The sequence below is a fragment of the Protomyctophum bolini genome, assembly GCF_963924005.1.
Source record: "Protomyctophum bolini genome assembly, chromosome: 14".
Lineage (NCBI taxonomy): Eukaryota > Metazoa > Chordata > Actinopteri > Myctophiformes > Myctophidae > Protomyctophum > Protomyctophum bolini.
In genome coordinates this window covers 11,249,826-11,268,914 of record NC_137875.1, presented here as the reverse complement: position 1 = coordinate 11,268,914, position 19,089 = coordinate 11,249,826, and the positions used below count along the sequence as shown (strand labels likewise).

The 19,089-nt window shown below is 45.2% G+C and overlaps 1 protein-coding gene across 1 annotated transcript in view; it reads right to left on the bottom strand.

Moving 5' to 3' along the window:
* Nucleotides 1-19,089, bottom strand: part of adgra1b (adhesion G protein-coupled receptor A1b) — a 202,709-nt gene that overhangs the window by 22,612 nt on the left and 161,008 nt on the right. The window contains exons 15-16 of the mRNA XM_080781504.1: nucleotides 12,316-12,443; nucleotides 3,207-3,330 (exon numbers count right to left, since the gene is read on the bottom strand). Coding sequence (XP_080637630.1) covers nucleotides 3,207-3,330; nucleotides 12,316-12,443 — 252 coding nt within the window. The remainder of the gene's footprint in view (nucleotides 1-3,206; nucleotides 3,331-12,315; nucleotides 12,444-19,089) is intronic.

Sequence of the window (19,089 nt, the reverse complement as noted above, 5' to 3'; positions counted from 1 at the left end):
GAACAACATATTTTCAGATGGGGGTCGGCGGCCAATTACATATACTTTTGGGGGTCCTTGACATGAAAATGTTTGAGAATGACTGACAGAAAACCGAATCGTCCTCGGGTCTAAATGGGCTAATGGGCCTTGATTTGAAATGGGTTTAAAACCACAGATATAGATAAGACGATGCCGATTCCTGCTGGAAATGATTCCCGCTGGGAACGCATGCCCCTCCTGTTATGTAATACATGTCCTACCCATTATACTTTATATAGTGTCCCCATTCTTGAGGCCAGTCCATGACGTCACATATTGCTGACATCGGGAATGTCCACACGGGCATAAAATGAACACAGACAGACAAGACAGACATCAACATTGTGTCACACCCCCGAGTTTGAAATCCAGTCTGACAGTCAGACAGTCCTCGAAGATATGCGGGAAAACACTCACTCACTCACTCACTGAGATTCAGTGCATTTATAGATGTGAGGAGATACATAATGTACGCAAAACAATGACCTGAAATTCCGTCGGGCATCTTAACAACTTAAAACGACACCATTTAGTTTGAAAATTTCCCTTAAAAGTTTCCCTTAATGCAACCAATTAGGGGTGAAATAAGTTCTATGGCAGCTTGTGGTTTGTGACACAAGCTTGTAAATAGCTGAAAGCCCTTACTGTACTTGTACTGCAAATAAATACGCTATAGAGAGACCCTACAGTCTGTGCCGTTTGTAAAACAAGCTTCTAAATATCTAAATACTGGGTGGAAAAAAATGGGTTGCAATATTGTGGGATAAAAATAATATTTTGTACTTTTTGTGGTAAAATACTGTAGCTGGGCTGGAGAGGCCAGTCTGTTCACTCATACTGTTAGCTGGGCTGGAGAAGCCAGTCTGTTCACTCATACTGTAGCTGGGCTGGAGAGGCCAGTCTGTTCACTCATACTGTAGCTGGGCTGGAGAGGCCAGTCTGTTCACTCATACTGTTAGCTGGGCTGGAGAGGCCAGTCTGTTCACTCATACTGTTAGCTGGGCTGGAGAGGCCAGTCTGTTCACTCATACTGTTAGCTGGGCTGGAGAGGCCAGTCTGTTCACTCATACTGTAGCTGGGCTGGAGAGGCCAGTCTGTTCACTCATACTGTAGCTGGGCTGGAGAGGCCAGTCTGTTCACTCATACTGTAGCTGGGCTGGAGAGGCCAGTCTGTTCACTCATACTGTTAGCTGGGCTGGAGAGGCCAGTCTGTTCACTCATACTGTAGCTGGGCTGGAGAGGCCAGTCTGTTCACTCATACTGTTAGCTGGGCTGGAGAGGCCAGTCTGTTCACTCATACTGTTAGCTGGGCTGGAGAGGCCAGTCTGTTCACTCATACTGTAGCTGGGCTGGAGAGGCCAGTCTGTTCACTCATACTGTAGCTGGGCTGGAGAGGCCAGTCTGTTCACTCATACTGTTAGCTGGGCTGGAGAAGCCAGTCTGTTCACTCATACTGTTAGCTGGGCTGGAGAGGCCAGTCTGTTCACTCATACTGTTAGCTGGGCTGGAGAAGCCAGTCTGTTCACTCATACTGTTAGCTGGGCTGGAGAGGCCAGTCTGTTCACTCATACTGTTAGCTGGGCTGGAGAGGCACAGAACCAAAACGAGAGACAACAGCTTCCCCTCTGAGACCACAGTCTGATTAAAGGCAACATGGTGCATGCATGGTGCCCTCCTGAAGCATAATTATCACCCTCGGTCACACACTGCAAAATCCTTAATTAATGTTAATTTAACTCTGGCAGAGCCATCACTATTGCTATCACCCTATAGGCAATAGATGGTGAGCGAGTGAGTGCATATGAGGAATAGGAGGCTTCAAAGCACAGTGGCTCACTGTACCAAGCGGCAGCCGCTAGATCGGATGGCAGTTGTGACAATGTAAAGCCAATCAAAATCCAAATATTGTTCTTCACTACACACGACAATAGTTCACCAGTATGGATGATCGCCTCATTATACTATAAGTATAACTATAGTTTAGATGTGGATCATGGCCCTTTGGCCACCCATCGATCTTCAACTGCTTATCCGTAGTCGGTCGTGGGTAGGGGTGGGTCCCGAACCTCGGGACCAAGCAGGTACCGAACCGAACATGCATGGGTACCGGGTATACCCATTACAATAATTAATTTTCGGTTCCAACTATCAGTTCCTACAGACGTGGGCAGTAACACGCTAATTATTTATTTATTCAACAGAAAAATCCGGTGAAACACTGTTGTAGAGTAGCTGCGAGGGCGAGCGTCTCTCTCTCTCTCTCTCTGCAGCATTGACAGGGGACATGGGGGGTGGGGGGATCGTTTGGGGGATAACTGCGCTTCAGCCAGTCAATCAGTGAGACAATAACACGCAGCTGAGTGATCAGCGAACGGCCAAGGCAGAGTCTCACAGCTGTACAGAGTTTCTAATTAATGGCTCTGTCTGCAGTGCACTCCCAACGCACAGGAATCCCAAAGAAGGAATCACTTCTGTCCGTGACATGGAAAAGGAAAGACTCACTTGAGTCACTTCTGTCCGTGACAATAACCAATTCTACAGTTTGAATTGTACACATGCACATAGAGCAAATATAGGCCTAATAATATATTTAAAAAATGTTTGTGTAGAGCAAATATAGGCCTAATAAATATATACAAAAGTATAAAAATGTATTATTGTCACCCTTATCCTCAACGTACGGTTGAATAAAGGATAATATGCTACTCTATATTCATTACATGTCTTAAATTGACTAAGGCAATATATAGGAATAAAACTTTTTGTTAAATAAACATTTGACCTATTATTTTAATAATACGTTATTTGTTACCATTTGGAACCGAAATAGGGAACCGTTAGGAACCGGAATCGGTACCGGATTCACAAAAATTCCAACGATACCCATCCCTAGTCGTGGGGGCAACAGCTCCACCAGAGAGCTCCAGACTAGTCCCTTCTCCAGAGCAACATTAGTAACTTCATTCAGGGGGAATCCCGAGGTGTTTCCAGACCATTTTGGAGATATAATCCCTCCATCTGAACCTTGGTCTGCCCCAGTGGAGAGGAGCCCTTTGGCCTATAATGTAGCCATGTCCATGTGACCCAGCTGCCAACCAGCACAGGAACGGACATTCCTAATGAATGGTTTGGAGAGCGCTCAGAGAGAGCGAGAGAGACAAACGTAAAGGGAATGATACACTTACGGCTTGACAGATGATGGGGTATTTGATCCGATTGATGCCGCCGGCGAACACAGCGAAGGTCAGTGCTGTGTGGAAGCAGAAGTTGAGGAGCATGTGCCATCCCTTCCGACTGATCCGGATCGCGCTGGAAACGAGACCAGAAAGAACAAGAGTTAGCAGTCACAAACACCCTCTTTGATACTTTATGGTTATAGGGCCAGATTTATCATTGGGGCTGCAGCCCAGAGGCCCCTGACTGGGGTGCCCCCCCCCCCCCCCCCCCGCCGCCCCAAAACACACTTTATTTTTTAGACCTGAGGAGTGAGGACGATTCTACAAATGACTTCTACATCATGACAGCTTTCTGAAAAACCCTATGTTTCTGTGTCAGTGGTGCTCAAACCTTTTCATGTCAAGGACCACCAGAATTATCTGTATTTGGCCGCGGACCCCCATCTGAAAATATGTTGTTCCAGGGAACCCCCTCCAGAAGCAAAGTTTTGAGTTGAAAACGTTTACTCTGAAAGAATATATATATTCAAAGATTTGTGCCACATTTTCACGATTTTTCTAAAATAGCACATCTACAAGCTCGTAGCGCGGCACTCGGTGGAGTCTGTGCCACTTGTAGCATAGATTTTTTTACTTTTGTATATATTTATTAGGCCTATATTTGCTCTATGTGCATGTGTACAATTCAAACTGTAGAATTGGTTATTGTCACGGACAGAAGTGACTCAAGTGAGTCTTTCCTTTTCCATGTCACGGACAGAAGTGATTCCTTCTTTGGGATTCCTGTGCGTTGGGACTAGTGCACTGCAGACAGAGCCATTAATTAGAAACTCTGTACAGCTGTGATCAGCATGAGACGCAGTAGTTAATTTAACCCCGGATGGGACAGTTTGTTTTGATTGTTTTTATTCAACCTGTTCTGTTCTGCATGTTTCTACACTATACTGTCCATGCCTAACAGGAACAAACTCAGTCAGTATTACCCGTATTGCTTCCAAGATCATCGGACTTCCTACAGCCACACTTTCTGATATGAACAATAAGGCCATCAAATGACGCTGATCATCCTCTGTATCGCTTCTGTAACCTCATCCCATCTGGACAAAGATACGTTTTAGTAGGAGTTATGTTCCCTCAGCCATTAAACAAACTGCCCCGCCGATAGGATGGTTCTGTATACTGTAGGGACCTCATCTTTTTGTATTGTCTTGGTGTTGTGCTCTGTGTTGTTTGTGATGTGTGACTGTGAAGACGAATATCCTTCGGGACCATAAAGATTATTATTATTATTAGGTAAATAAACATGTAGACTTGCAGTGACTGTCGGGCCGGTGTCTTGTACAGCTGACCCACGTTACATGCGTGCTGGTGGCGTGGTGGTGGTGCTGCTGCTGGACTGGCTGCAGTTTGTAATCTGATCTCTCTTATGATGGCTCGCTGCGCTGTAGTCTGTGACTGTCTGTGTGCAGTCTGATTTGTGGTGTGTGCGTGTGGAGGGGGTGTTAGTTTTAAGTTTTAAGCAGCAGCATTAGTAGCATTTTATTTATTTAATTAGCAAAGGGCTGGATCATTCACTTTCATCACATAGATAGGCATATAGAAGTACATCGTGGGGTGTTAGTTACAGTATGCTATGATCCTGGCAGAGCGCATGCACAGCTACATCCCTTAGTGTTACTTACAGTAACACTTAGGATTTAACTGTGCCTGTCAACTGTGATTTATGCATATAGATCTGTCTGGCAATCACTCACTGGAACAATTGATCAACCCCCCCCCCCCCAACTACAACTCAACTGTTCTCCTAAAAGAGAGAAATATGCCTTAGCCATAATCACCAAGAAAACCGATCAGAGTCTGAGATACAGCTGGCTGGTGTTGAGAAATGTAAGAGTTTAGACTAAGATAAATGTTTGAGAAACACTGAGCTTTTCCGTATTTACATCTTGTTTTGGGTGATTTTTGTGTTGTCTTTTTATTCTTATCTTTCTAGTTCAATGCTTTTCAACCAGTGGTCCGGGGACCACCAGTGGGCCTTGAGGTGGTCCCCAGCTAAATGATGGAGAGTTGTTAACTAAACGGACCCTTGTAGACACTCGAAAGCGTACAATGAAACCAAAAGGACCCTGCGGTGAATTAACCTTTGGTTTCATTTTATGCTCTCAAGAGTTCGATTATTGTTCAAAAACAAACAAATCTGTATTACTTCATTTACAAGAAGTCTACACATTTTAGAGAGAATGTAGAATAATTGTTACTTTGATCAACATTTGCCTGTTATCTCTCCTAATGGAATTCCAGCATGGAATTGTGGACAGAATCTTATCCAACTGTAAGAAAATATTCTGTTTGGTTCTGAGAGGCTCCGTGGCTCAGATGCCTAAAACAATAATGGGCCTTGACGTGAAAAGGGTTGAAAAGCACTGTTCTAATTTGATCTGAATGTGTTACCCATAATAGGCATGGCATCAAACAATGTTGGTTTGGCATTGCTTCCCTTGTCAAGTGCTATACTGGGTGCTTATGGAAAGAAAGAATCCAAAAATAACATAATAAAGTTAGTAATTTGACATTCGGCAATGGTCATAGGTTTAATTCCCAAGGAATAGTGTTTAGAGGAATACCATTGAATTGGGAAATAACCATATGACATATTATTGACACATAAAAACATTGAATGACGTCACAACACGGAGGCAAAGCGCTGCCCGGCGACGGTGAGCCAAGAACTGGTAAATATTTGCGATGCTGGATCGCATTATAACGTTAAGGGTGCATCTGATCACGTCCTATAGGCAATCTGTGACCATTCATTGAATCCGTCTGAACACGCCCTTAGCAGAGATTCAGTTAAGTCCCTGGTTGACAAAACAACACTTTTAGAGATGGGATCGTCAGTATTAGAAGGCATCGAAAGCTGGCGATCGACGGGTCTTTATCCCATCTTGGGCGGGAAACCCTTTTGGTGTTTGCATCATGTTATGCTTTAGCTATTGACAAATAGCAGATCTACAAGCTCATAGCGCGAACGACTGTCATATAAAGTTAGAAATGTAGCTTTTTCAGAAAACTGTCAGGATGTAGAAGACATTTTTAGAATCTGATCTCAGGTCAAAATGGGTTATATATGCACACACAGTATTTTAGAAAGAAACTCTTCATTTGTACACATGTAACAATCATTATTTGTTTTTGTTGAGTTTGATCATCTTACAATCTTCCTTCATGCATGCGTTCACACGTGAAGTACTTCACTCAGATATGAATCATCTGGGTGACTCGACGACATAAAAACAAATTGGTTCCACTTGGCCGGGTCAATTGAAACCTCACACAATATAACACCATGCACTCATACCATGCTTTGTGAAATATAGCGTCCGTCAGAGTGCTATATACACCCTTGGGCACAGCACTTAACCCATATTGCCACTTTCCATTCAGCTGTTAGGAAATGGAGAATATATATACTAGGTCAGATAATTCTGGCAGGTGATTCTAAATGAACTGACAGACTACTGTATGTATTGTATTCAGCAATCACTTTCCTGAGTCAATAGCCTCCACTTATTTTTTTGTATCAATCACATTTTTTATTATATAACTGCGCTGGAACTCGTGTACCAAAAGTGAAAGTACTCGTTATACAGAACGTCCCATTTCAAGTTTTCAAATGCATAGAACATATTTTATCGCAGATCAACAAAGCTCACAATGCGTCGCATTGCGTGGACTTCCAGATAGATTGGAGCCTAACAAAAACACTCATGTGAGCCTTCCCTAGCCTTGCTATGGTGTCCTTTTCTGTTTCATTTTCATTTTCAAACGGAATTAATTCTTTTTGGGTCCAACCATTCCCTCAGTAGGACAAATGTAAATGATTTTAAGATCCGAGTCGATGACATACAGTAGTAATCTCATGCAAAGAAGAGGTCACATATCTAGGATGTATCCTTGACAATAAACTGACGGGTGAGGGCATGGGCGATCAAAAAAGTAAAACTGGGTCAGAATCTCTTAACAAAAGGGCCCGCAGGACCTTAGCTGGAGCCCTCATACTGCCCATTTCTTATTATGCTTGTACGTCCTGGTTCGCCAACATCTCAATGGCACAGAAAACTAAGCTCCAAACTTCCCAAAATAAACTAATCCGACTTCTTCTCCACCTAGGGCCCATGACCCACCTATATGCAGAGCATTTTGACAGCATAGGCTGGCTCAGGGTGGAAGATAGAGTCAAGCAATTGAAGATGGGCCTGACATTCAAAATTGTAAATGCAACTTTACCCTCCATGCCCTCAGTACCCACTTACTTGACTAATTACTTTAAAAAAGTGAGCAACAGCCACGATACTAGAGGGAGCGTGAACAACAATCTGGTGCGATACTAGAGGAAGCGTGAACAACGATGTGGTGCCACCCAAATATAAAACACCTTCCACAGCACTGCTACTCAGGTATGGGATGCCCTCCCCCTTCTCTCAAAACAAGCAAATCACTGGCTTCCTGCAAGACAGGCCTAAACATTCACCTGTCAGCAGGTCAAAGGGAGAGGAGGTGATCGCCACACCACCTTATCCTGATTATCCCCTTCCCATTTACTTCCTTCCCAACCTGTACATGCCATATATCTCATGTTTAGAGAAATTTTATGATTGTTATTATTATTAGCAATTATTGTTGTTGCTGTTCTGGATTGTTGTTCATGTCATGATTGTGTGTGAGTGTATGGGATCCGAATGGAAACATGACCGCAAGGCCTTTCTTCGGTGAGGTCCTTTTGGACAAGATGCTTGGCTGTACATTGTGCTGTTTGCATGGGTGTGTTGTCTAATAAAATATTCAATCAATCAATACATCTTTCCGTACTTCCCCCCCAAAAAATGCGTCTACAGCGTAGACATATAGTTTTTGTGAGGTTATATAACCCAGAGCTGTAAAACAAGCGTCCCATCAGCGTCCATCGAAACCCAGGCTCTGCAAAAAAAGAGACTCCCAGCGAGGCATGCCTTGTGGCTGGTGCCAGGCCAGGCCTAGCGAGGAGAGGGAGGGAGGGAGAGCTAAGACATGCTGTTGCTGCTGCTGGCCATGCAGTGAGGGGGGGGGGGGAGGGAGGGAGGGAGGGAGAGAGAGAGAGAGAGCTAAGGCATACTGTTGGCCATGCAGTGAGGGGAGGGAGGGAGGGAGGGAGGGAGGGAGAGAGAGAGCTAAGGCATGCTGTTGGCCATGCAGTGATGGGAGGGAGGGAGGGAGAGAGCTAAGGCATGCTGTTGGCCATGCAGTGAGGGGAGGGAGGGAGGGAGGGAGAGAGCTAAGGCATACTGTTGGCCATGCAGTGAGGGGAGGGAGGGAGGGAGGGAGAGAGCTAAGGCATGCTGTTGTCCATGCAGTGAGGGGAGGGGGGGAGGGAGGGAGGGAGAGAGCTAAGGCATGCTGTTGGCCATGCAGTGAGGGGAGGGAGGGAGGGAGAGAGCTAAGGCATGCTGTTGGCCATGCAGTGAGGGGAGGGAGGGAGGGAGGGAGGGAGGGAGAGAGAGAGCTAAGGCATGCTGTTGGCCATGCAGTGAGGGGAGGGAGGGAGGGAGGGAGAGAGCTAAGGCATGCTGTTGGCCATGCAGTGAGGGGAGGGAGGGAGGGAGGGAGGGAGAGAGAGAGCTAAGGCATACTGTTGGCCATGCAGTGAGGGGAGGGAGGGAGGGAGGGAGAGAGCTAAGGCATGCTGTTGGCCATGCAGTGAGGGGAGGGAGGGAGGGAGGGAGGGAGGGAGAGAGCTAAGGCATGCTGTTGGCCATGCAGTGAGGGGAGGGGGAGAGAGAGCTAAGGCATGCTGTTGGCCATGCAGTGAGGGGAGGGAGAGAGAGAGGGAGCTAAGGCATGCTGTTGCTGCCTGCTGCCTCTGCCGCTGTCCAGGTGCTGAACTCTGTCCGGCACAGAGGCCATAAATCAGGCTCTCTCTCTCTCTCTCTCCTCTGGCCTCTCGCCGGAAGGAGGTTTTCATATGCTCTGCTCTGAGGGCTTTCATTGGGTCAAGTACATTAACCTGGCAGCCCCACACGTTCCCCTCTCCCAGAGGGGAGGAGGGGAGGGATCGGAGGGGGGAGAATTGACCCCTGTTCCTCTCCTCCCCCCACCCTGCGCAATCTACTGAACTAACACCGGAACATTATGAATAATAATGATAACAGTGGCTAACACCGGAACATTATGAATAATAATGATAACAGTGGGGGAGAAATACGACATACTCTACGGGTCTCTCTTAATTTATATATGAACAAATTGAAGTATGTTCTGATTAATCAGATCACTTAAATTATTCCTATATTCTAATCATTATCTTTTATTATGTATTTCTTATTTTTACATAATTATATAGAAGCTTATATGTGCCATCTATGTTGACAATCCATTTTCGATAATCATGCTATATAGATGATCAAGTTTTTTGTTCTGCTCTAGACCTTTTCTTTATACTATGCAATCTGTAAATTATAGCCTATATGTATTGCATTCAAATCATTTAGATCTACAAGCTCATAGCCCGGCACCGAGTGCCGCGCTACGAGCTTGTAGATCTGCTATTTTTGAGAAATCGTGAAAATGTAGTGCAAATCTTTGAATATATATTCTTTCAGAGCAAACGTTTTTAACTCAAATCTTTGCTTCTGGGGAGCCTGGAACAACATATTTTCAGATGGGGGTCGGCAGCCGATTACATATAATCTTGGGGCTCCTTGACATGAAAATGTTTGAGAATGACTGACATAGAAACATGGGTTTTTCAGAAAACTGTATATTTAGTAAGACATTTGTAGTGCTAAATAAAATAAAATCAAAATCAGTAAAATCAAATCAAGAGAAGAGGGAGAGATAAAGTAACAAAGAAGAGACCCCCAAACAGCCATAACATGAGTCCTCCCCCCGCCCCACTCCCTGTGTTTGAGCCCGTCACTCTCTCAGTTCAGCTCACTCCCTGTGTTTGAGCCTGTCACTCTCTCAGTTCAGCTCACTCCCTGTGTTTGAGCCTGTCACTCTCTCAGTTCAGCTCACTAATGTGTGCAGCCAGTCAGTGTATGGCCTTGAACAACCTCCCTTGCATTCCACCCATCTAACATGCATGTTCGCAGCTTGGGAGATGGTGTCAGTGGGTTGAAGTGTTACTACTAACGCGCTTCGGGGGGAAAACGGCGAGGTGCTGTGAGTGGCGCTGGGAAATGTCTGTAGGGAGCAGTGTTGATTTCGTCGACTAATACTATGATAAAAAAATGTCCGTCGACTACCTTTTTACGCTGACCAAAACTAAATGAAAACTACGTTATGATGACCGAAACTAAGACTAAATATATTGACAATTTCCTCAACAAATAAAAACTAGACTAAAATGTTAGGAAGGGACTAGTGGACAAGAGATCCAGTATAAGTAAAAGACACAAGTCATTTTACACTTGGTCGCATGCTGAAAGTGGTTGATCTACAAGCTCACAACGCGATGCAGTCACTACGACGACAAAATACATTTTAGTTGACAAAATCAACTGTGGATTTAGTCGACTAAAATCTTAGGATATTTAGTCGACTAAAACTAGACTAACACTAAATCATTCCAGGTGACTAAAATGTGACTAAAACTAAATAAACTATTCAAGAGACTATGACTAAAACTAAAATCAAAATTTGCTGTCAAAATCAACAGTGGTCTGTAAGGAGGGGGACGGGGAGAAGGAGATGCTGTGGTGGGTTTGTTACTCCCGGGGACGAGTGTGGAGAAGGTATCCCTGTTCTGACAGCCGCCTTCAGGCTGGGTACACAGACTCAAGATATCTCAAAAAGTAAAAGTTTTTTGTTCTTTCTCGTTTTGAACTTTACATATCTCCTGTGTTGCTTTGAATACCAGTCTGTGAGGCACTTTTTAAAGAGCTCAAATAAATACATTTTGACTTGTTTGAAGCTATGTCTGTGAAATGGGTAGGCTATAGCAAACCTCAGGAACATGTATAGGCGAAGTATACAGATAGAAATGAATGCTACTGCAAGCAGGGTCAGCTCTATACTGGACTGGTTATGGCTATTCTGTAGAAGGCTCAAATCAAAGCGGGTGCCTGGCAGATGGTGATAAGAAAAGTAAAGCCACCCAAGGTCTCTGACTAAGGCACTGATTCTACAGTCTGCTATGACTGGTCAGAGCATGGTGATATTACCCTATACCTAAATTGAAACATAATAACACTATACCTAACCTTTATTTTAGCCAATTATTTCTTTCACTTACCACTGTGAAAAACTGAGCGCTGCAATGCCTTAAATAACCTTAACTAAAATATATTGTGAACTATTTTGGGTAAGGCACCGTGAGGCAGACAGTCACACACCCACATGCAAAACTAAGCAGACGCAAACTGGAATGAACACACGCACACACGCAGACGGCAATCTTTAGTGAGTCACACAGGCTGTAGTGGTTCATGCTAGCATTAGTCAGTGACTCACATGAAACCCCCCCCCCGCCACACACACAGAAATAGTGGGAATAGCAAACGAAAAGGTAACTTAATGTAAGGTGAGTCAGTGCAGCACATAAGAAATCTGTGAGCTGGCCTGGGCCGGCTTAGCGGTCCAGGCACCTTGGCTAGTAATCCAGCATGACAGTGTGTAACAGGTTCGAGTCCCGATTCCGACAAACTTTGCTGTGTGTCTTTCCCCATCTCTCTCCCCGTTTCTTGTCTATCTACTGTACATCTAAGGCAACACAGGGGGTCAAAGGTGACACAGTGGTCACACCACCAGTGTCAGTCTTCTACGTTATGTGGATTATCGCTATGTTGTCACTCTGACATTTGCACCTGTGTGTCCTATACTATGTGCAACGCACTGACATGTTTTCTTTTTTCTTTTTTGAGCACCGTAACTAATATCAATACCGTATATCATGCACAGCCTACACCTGCTGCTATTATGCTCACGCACCTTTTCTATATCTTATCTCAGGCACTATGTAAATATGTAGAAAACTTTCTGAAGGATTTAGAGGCCTTTTGTTTAGAATCGCGCTAGGGTTAAGCATGTGCATATACCCTGCATAAAGCTGATTCTCATTGAGAACAGCTGCAGCCGGTCTCACCTGTGGTGCACTATGTAGGTGATGATAGAGGCGAAGAGGCAGAGCAACATGACTGCCGTGCAGGCGTACACGACCGGGTGCAGAAACTCCCCAGGATATGGGGGGAAAGACAGCACCTTCTTCAGATCCTGAGAGAGAGAGAGAGAGAGAGAAATAACAATTATTATTGCGCTGTAACACATGTAATGGCATGCATACTTATGTCAGTGATTGCACGTTGTGTATACTGTAGAGAAATATATTCATACAAACTATGAAAATGACACAATGATTGCGAGTGAGGGGCGTGCGGCGTGTGGCAGCATAAGCCTGAATTCCTAGCTTACTGTTAAACATTACAAGCAACCACCCATAATTAATAGCCATTTAGTGTCATGTGATATTATTATTATTACTATTATTATTAACTCATCATTTGTCTCCTTCATATTAGAATCGCATGCTTCAATTTAGCTACTTAATACGTGCGATGGCTTGCGTGAAATTTAATAATTGAATACACTGGATGTCAAAGAACTTCAGGTGCCCCTTGTTTAACAACACCCTATCATCTCGTCACATCGCCCGGATGTGCCGCTCACCGTGACGGGACAATTTGGGGGTTCCGTCATATCCGAGCATGCTAAATAAATGAAGCAGCACACCGTATCTCCATAACTCCCAGAAGCCCGCAGCAGCGTGAGCTTGTTTGTGTCTGGGAGAGCCATTCACATTCACACACCCGGGCCTGTCTGACTCCATCACTGTCTCCGTGTGTAGCCAAGCAGAATCCTCTGTCTCATGTTTACTGACAGAGTGGAGGATTAGGGCTGCAGGGGGGGGGGGGGCTGCAGCACTATGCAGGGTCATGTGCTGGGCATAAACAAGCCCAATCAGTGGCGGGCGGGGCGTGACGAGGGCTGCAGGGGTTTGCGGGCGGACGGACGGACGGGGCATTTTGGGAGGTGTAGAACAAATTGATGACTTGTGGCACATTGGATGGCTACTCAGTGAAATCATCACCACAGCGTGTAACAGAGACCCCAAGCACCACAGCTCTGTGTTCGTATGCGCGCGCACGTGTGTGTGTGTGTGTGTGTGTGTGTGTGTGTGTGTGTGTGTCTCAGAGAGAGAGAGAGAGAAAGAAGACATGATGGATTTATTTGGCATGATCATGTCATTTCACTTGTATCCCACAAATGCAAGCAGGCATAATGTCCATGTAAACTATACCTTACGGCACAGCTAAATACATTTATGTGGATTTACCGAAGGAAGAAAACACTGTCCTACTGAGAGATCCCAGAGAATATACATTTGAAGTTTAGTAAGTTAGTAATAATTATTATAGAATTTACTTCACAACACAAGAATGACAAATATCTTAAGACACGGAGAGAATCAATTACACCACAGAACAGGTACACACCTCCTGTTTCTCTGCAAATGACAGCAGCTGCAGCTAAATGGCCATAGGGGGAGAGCGGAGGCTAAGCCCAGTCAAAGGTTCTCATGGGACATATTAGCATCATCACTGGGCTTATAATGACTGCCGGGGATGACAGCCACTGATCCCCTGAGTCTTTACCCCACCGGTGGCTCTATGTTATCTAGCGCACTCTATTTTGTTTTACTGCCCAGGCTACTATAGTACTACAGGCATGCCACTGCAGATTTGAACCCATGATATCGCCAAGTATACTCTAACTAGCTCTAACTGGACTGAACTGAAATGTTACAAAAAACAGTAAGTATTTAAGACTCAATAATGTCCACTTTAAGTATAAGAAAAGTGCAAGTCACAAGACATTCAAGACATTTTTAACTGTGAACTGACAATAAAGTATCCTATCATATACTGTATCATATATCACATTTTAACAACACCAGTAAGACGCCTGAGGCCGAGAAGCGACCTCAACCACCAGTAGTACACCTGAGGCCGAGAAGCGACCTCACCCACCAGTAGTACACCTGAGGGCGAGAAGCGACCTCACCCACCAGTAGTACACCTGAGGGCGAGAAGCGACCTCACCCTTTGGCCATATATGGAGCGTGTCTTGAGTGTACAGGGTGTGATGAGGTGTGATTACGACAATGTATTTGTATTTAGTTCATAAAGTTGACATAACTATAACTAAATGTTACTTTTCAGGATTCCAATATACAGTAGCAAAAAGACAATCAGGATTTAAATTCAAATATAGTAAAAATAGCTGATCTACAAGCTCAAAACAGTGAGTTTTGACAGTGATATGCAATGTGGCCCCTCTGGAGTGAGTGTTGAAATATAGTGGCCATCTTCAAAGTTGCCCACCTATATAGAAGGCTTGGTTTGAACCTGTTTCACTGTTGGAAGGAGAGGCAACAAGCTTGGTTTGAACCTGTTTCACTGTAAGAAGGAAAGGCAACAAGCTTGGTTTGAACCTGTTTCACTGTAGGAAGGAGAGGCAACAAGCTTGGTTTGAACCTGTTTCACTGTAGGAAGGAAAGGCAACAAGCTTGGTTTGAACCTGTTTCACTGTAGGAAGGAAAGGCAACAAGCTTGGTTTGAACCTGTTTCACTGTAGGAAGGAAAGGCAACAAGCTTGGTTTGAACCTGTTTCACTGTAGGAAGGAGAGGCAACAAGCTTGGTTTGAACCTGTTTCACTGTAGGAAGGAGAGGCAACAAGCTTGGTTTGAACCTGTTTCACTGTAGGAAGGAAAGGCAACAAGCTTGGTTTGAACCTGTTTCACTGTAGGAAGGAAAGGCAACAAGCTTGGTTTGAACCTGTTTCACTGTAGGAAAGGAGAGGCAACAAGCTTGGTTTGAACCTGTTTCACTGTAGGAAGGAAAGGCAGGGCTTTAATGAGAAACAGAATGCGCATTCAGCCCACTATAGCCTCACAGGTAACTGCGGGAAGAAACAGGCGGCTAGCAGACGGCGCTTAGGGACGAGAGGAACTTATTGGGAGGAGGAGGGAGGCAAACTGTCACTTTCAGTAGAAGGATCGTCCGTGAGAAAAATGGCAAGGCAACACTACAGGGTGCCCTGAACAAATCGCGCATATGGTTCACAGCAGTGGTATGGGAAAAAAGTACTCAATTGTTTTTACTCAAGTAAAAGTATCAATACTGCAATGTAGAACGACTCCGTCACAGGTACAAGTCTGGAATTCAAAATGTACTTGTGTAAATATGTGTAAATGTACAAAAGCATTGGCATCAAAATGTACTTAAAGTAACAAAAGTGAAAATACTCATTTCAAGTTTTAAAATGTCTACAAATATTTTTTGAAAAAAGCCGATATGTAGTAAAATGTATATAGCGCTGAAGTGGTTACTCTATCAAAATCTACAAAGTAACTATAGTAACTAAAATGTTCAAGTAATTGCGGTGGAGTAAGTACGTACAATATTTGTCTCTGGAATATGCAGTGGAGTAGACGTTTTGGAATTTGGAAATGCTCAAGTAAAGTACAAATAACTCAAAATATAGTACTTCGTTACTTTCCACCACTGCTTGGGAGAAGGAGGGAGGCAAACTGTCACTTTCAGTATAGAAGGATCGTCTGTGAGAAAGATGGCAAGGCAACACTGCAGGGTGCCCTGAACAAATCGTTCATATGGTTCCCATAGCCTGTGTTTATGCTCCTGGGGTTGGGGTGGTGTGTGTGAGGGGGGGGGGGATGCAGCTGCTCACACAGACTAGCTGGCAAAGGGTTGCTCTGTGACTAATGCACGATACTTGCACACCGGCTCAAGTACTAATGGTTTCATCACTAGCAGCAGTTTTATCCACTTAACAATAAACTGTTTTCCTATGGAGAAGTGCTAGCCAGCCAGCCAGCGGAATCGTCTGAGATTTGCTACGCTAATACGTTGATCGCTGGGTCTTTGCAACCTACCTGCACTAAATTTACCTCCAACATTTAAACCTCAATAAACTGTGTGTGTGTGGCGAGTTGGCTCCGGACTGTTAAAGCTGCAACCCCCCTCCTTGTTGACCTAGCTGTCACCGTGACTGATCGGCCACTGGCACAGCCTGCAGCATGCTCTGAAACGCTCTCCTCCCTTGTTGCACTCTCCTCCAAGACAGCCGTCGGCAGAATGTCAAATAAGGACAGGAGTGGTCCCGCATCAAACCCCCGATTCCACCACACGGCGGTTATTATCATTATTGCTGTCGTATTACATCACAATGCTGGGGGCCACTTTATGACTGGGTCCGTGTGTGGCGGGGGCGCCGTAGCCATGTCTCTGACAGCGCAATTTATTACAGCTGTGCCACTGTATTACCGTGTGAGCTTGACTTTGCTTTCTCCGGATTAGCACTGGCTTGCTGTGCCTGATATATAGCATGGTTGCAAGTTGTGTCGCTCGCCGGAAACAGTGGATATACGAGCTTGCATCGCGACGCACTGTGACCTTATAGATTGGCTATTTTCAGTGCACGACACTGAAGATGTGAGTGTTATGAGTGTTGGGCGGCAGTGGCTCAGGGGTAGAGTGGCCGATAGAGCAGTCGGAGGAGAATCGCAAGGTTCCCAGTTCGATCCCAGGCTCCCCCAGAGTTAGTGTTGAAGTGTCCTTGAGCAAGACTCTGAACCCCTAATAAGGGCCTTTCTCTGCCCCACCCCTCTCCCACTGTTTATATTGTGTTTAGTTTCCAAGATGGCCACAGCACCAGGAGGGGGTGGGGCGGAGGTGAGCGGGCTGGGTCGACGTATATGCCCTTACTGGGCTGCATTCAAGACACTTGCCTTGTGTCTGAACACAGCTTTGATGGATGTGTTCTGCCCCCCTCCCCCATCAAACAAAATGTTTCCATTGGAAATGCATTGGAGCGGCCATTAAACACAGACACAAGACAGGTGTCTTGAATGTGTGAACGTAGCCCAGTAAGGGCATATGTCAACCCCACCCGCTCACCTCCGCCCCACCCCCACTAAACACAATATAAACAATTGGAGAGGGGTGGGGCAGAGAAAGGCCCTTATTTGTCTCGATGTGCAGGTTGGTGCCTTGCATGGTTTTTTGCGCTCTATGAGTGTGTGCGTGTGCGTGTGTGTGTGTGTGAATGGGTGAATGTAATGCACAATCTACGTAAAGCGCGTTGCGATAAAAAGTGCTATATAAATGCACCATTTACCAATTCAACTTTACGACAATCCATAATCATGATATCATCCCACACAGGCGGTGGGCTAAGTATAACTGCAGGCTTTATGTCTACAACACGTTTCCCATTGTCCTCTTGCCCTCGGCAGCCGCTGCTGATCCTGTGTGTTGTAGTTACAACTTTAATCCATGTCCCCCCCTCCCCCTCCCCCTATCAGATTATCAGAGTGTCAATTCAACTTCGCAACAACCCATAAATAATCATCCCACACAGGCAGCGTGCACTACTTTAGATTATGAGGCAAACAACAATAAAACGGAACAAATCTGCTGCAGATGTTCAAGCGTTCAAAGTGCTGCTGCTGTTTTTTCTTGTGCACATGCAGAAACATGATCTGAGATTGCCCTTTTACATCCAGCTGGTGCATAATGCAGTAAATCCTCACATACAGACTCCTCGCCAAAGTATATCCACATCTGTATAAGCAAGGATGCATGGATACTAAGGGGAGAGGGGAGTGAGATATTCAGAGGGATAGACAGAGAAGAGAGAGAGAAACAAGAGATGGATGAGAATGAAAGAACTGAGGAGAACAGTGGAGAGCCAGAATTAAAATCCTCTGTTGAACAAGCCTCAGGGGCTTCGAGCTCTCTCTGGTCCTGTCCAGAGTTGTGCTTCATCATCCTTTAGTGGATGGCCTGCTAGAACACTACTGGAGTGAGTGTGCAAATCAAACCCAGCCAGGCCGTCCCATGCACCACTTCATAAAACCGAGAAAGAGGAGAGAGGGGCAGGCAGGCAGGCAGAGAGAGAGACAGATAGACGGACAGACGGAAGAGATTGGGGAGAGAGTGTGCGAGAGGGAGGGAGAGCAGTGGTGGTTGAATTACTCCAGAGAGCATTCAGAGAAAACATTCAGTCATTAAGCCCTATCGAGCCCTATAACCACACCAAAGGGTCACCATGCAACTCCGTGGGTCCAAACGGTTGCAAAAGGAGTTAACGGTAAAACCGCCTCGACCCTTTCATGTGGTTAGGGCTTTAGGTCAGGTTTCACCTGACAAAAAACACATGCATTATCCACTTCAGCCTTAAATACATTCCGGCCTTTTTGCAAGTGGTCCAGGCGCATGCCACATATAGGCTTTGGCCTGACAGCGTGTCATATGTTCGAGCCCCGTTCATGACGACCTTTGCTGCATGTCTCTCTCCCTCTTTTACTTTTTTCATTTATTTTGAATAATTGTTTTGGAAAAGAACCGCCTCCAGGAGGAGGCCGGAGGAGACTAAAACGTATTAAAAAAATATATATATACAAAAATGTAAACACTAAATGAAAAAGCACGGCCACCTCACGTATTAGGAGGGCAGTATCAGTCACCAGAAAACAGGACGGGTATTTTCAATTTTCTATTTTCTATCATGGTTAAAATATATGGTTATATATTCATATAAGCCCCGAGTAGATGATAAACTGATGGAGGAGCGCGGAGTGGGGGGGAGGAGGGCTCTCCAGTCCAACCACCATGGTTTGGTGGAGGAACGCAGAGTGGGGGGGAGGAGGTCTCTCCAGTCCAACCACCATGGTTTGGTGGAGGAACGCAGAGTGGGGGGGAGGAGGTCTCTCCAGTCCAACCACCATGGTTTGGTGGAGGAACGCAGAGTGGGGGGGAGGAGGTCTCTCCAGTCCAA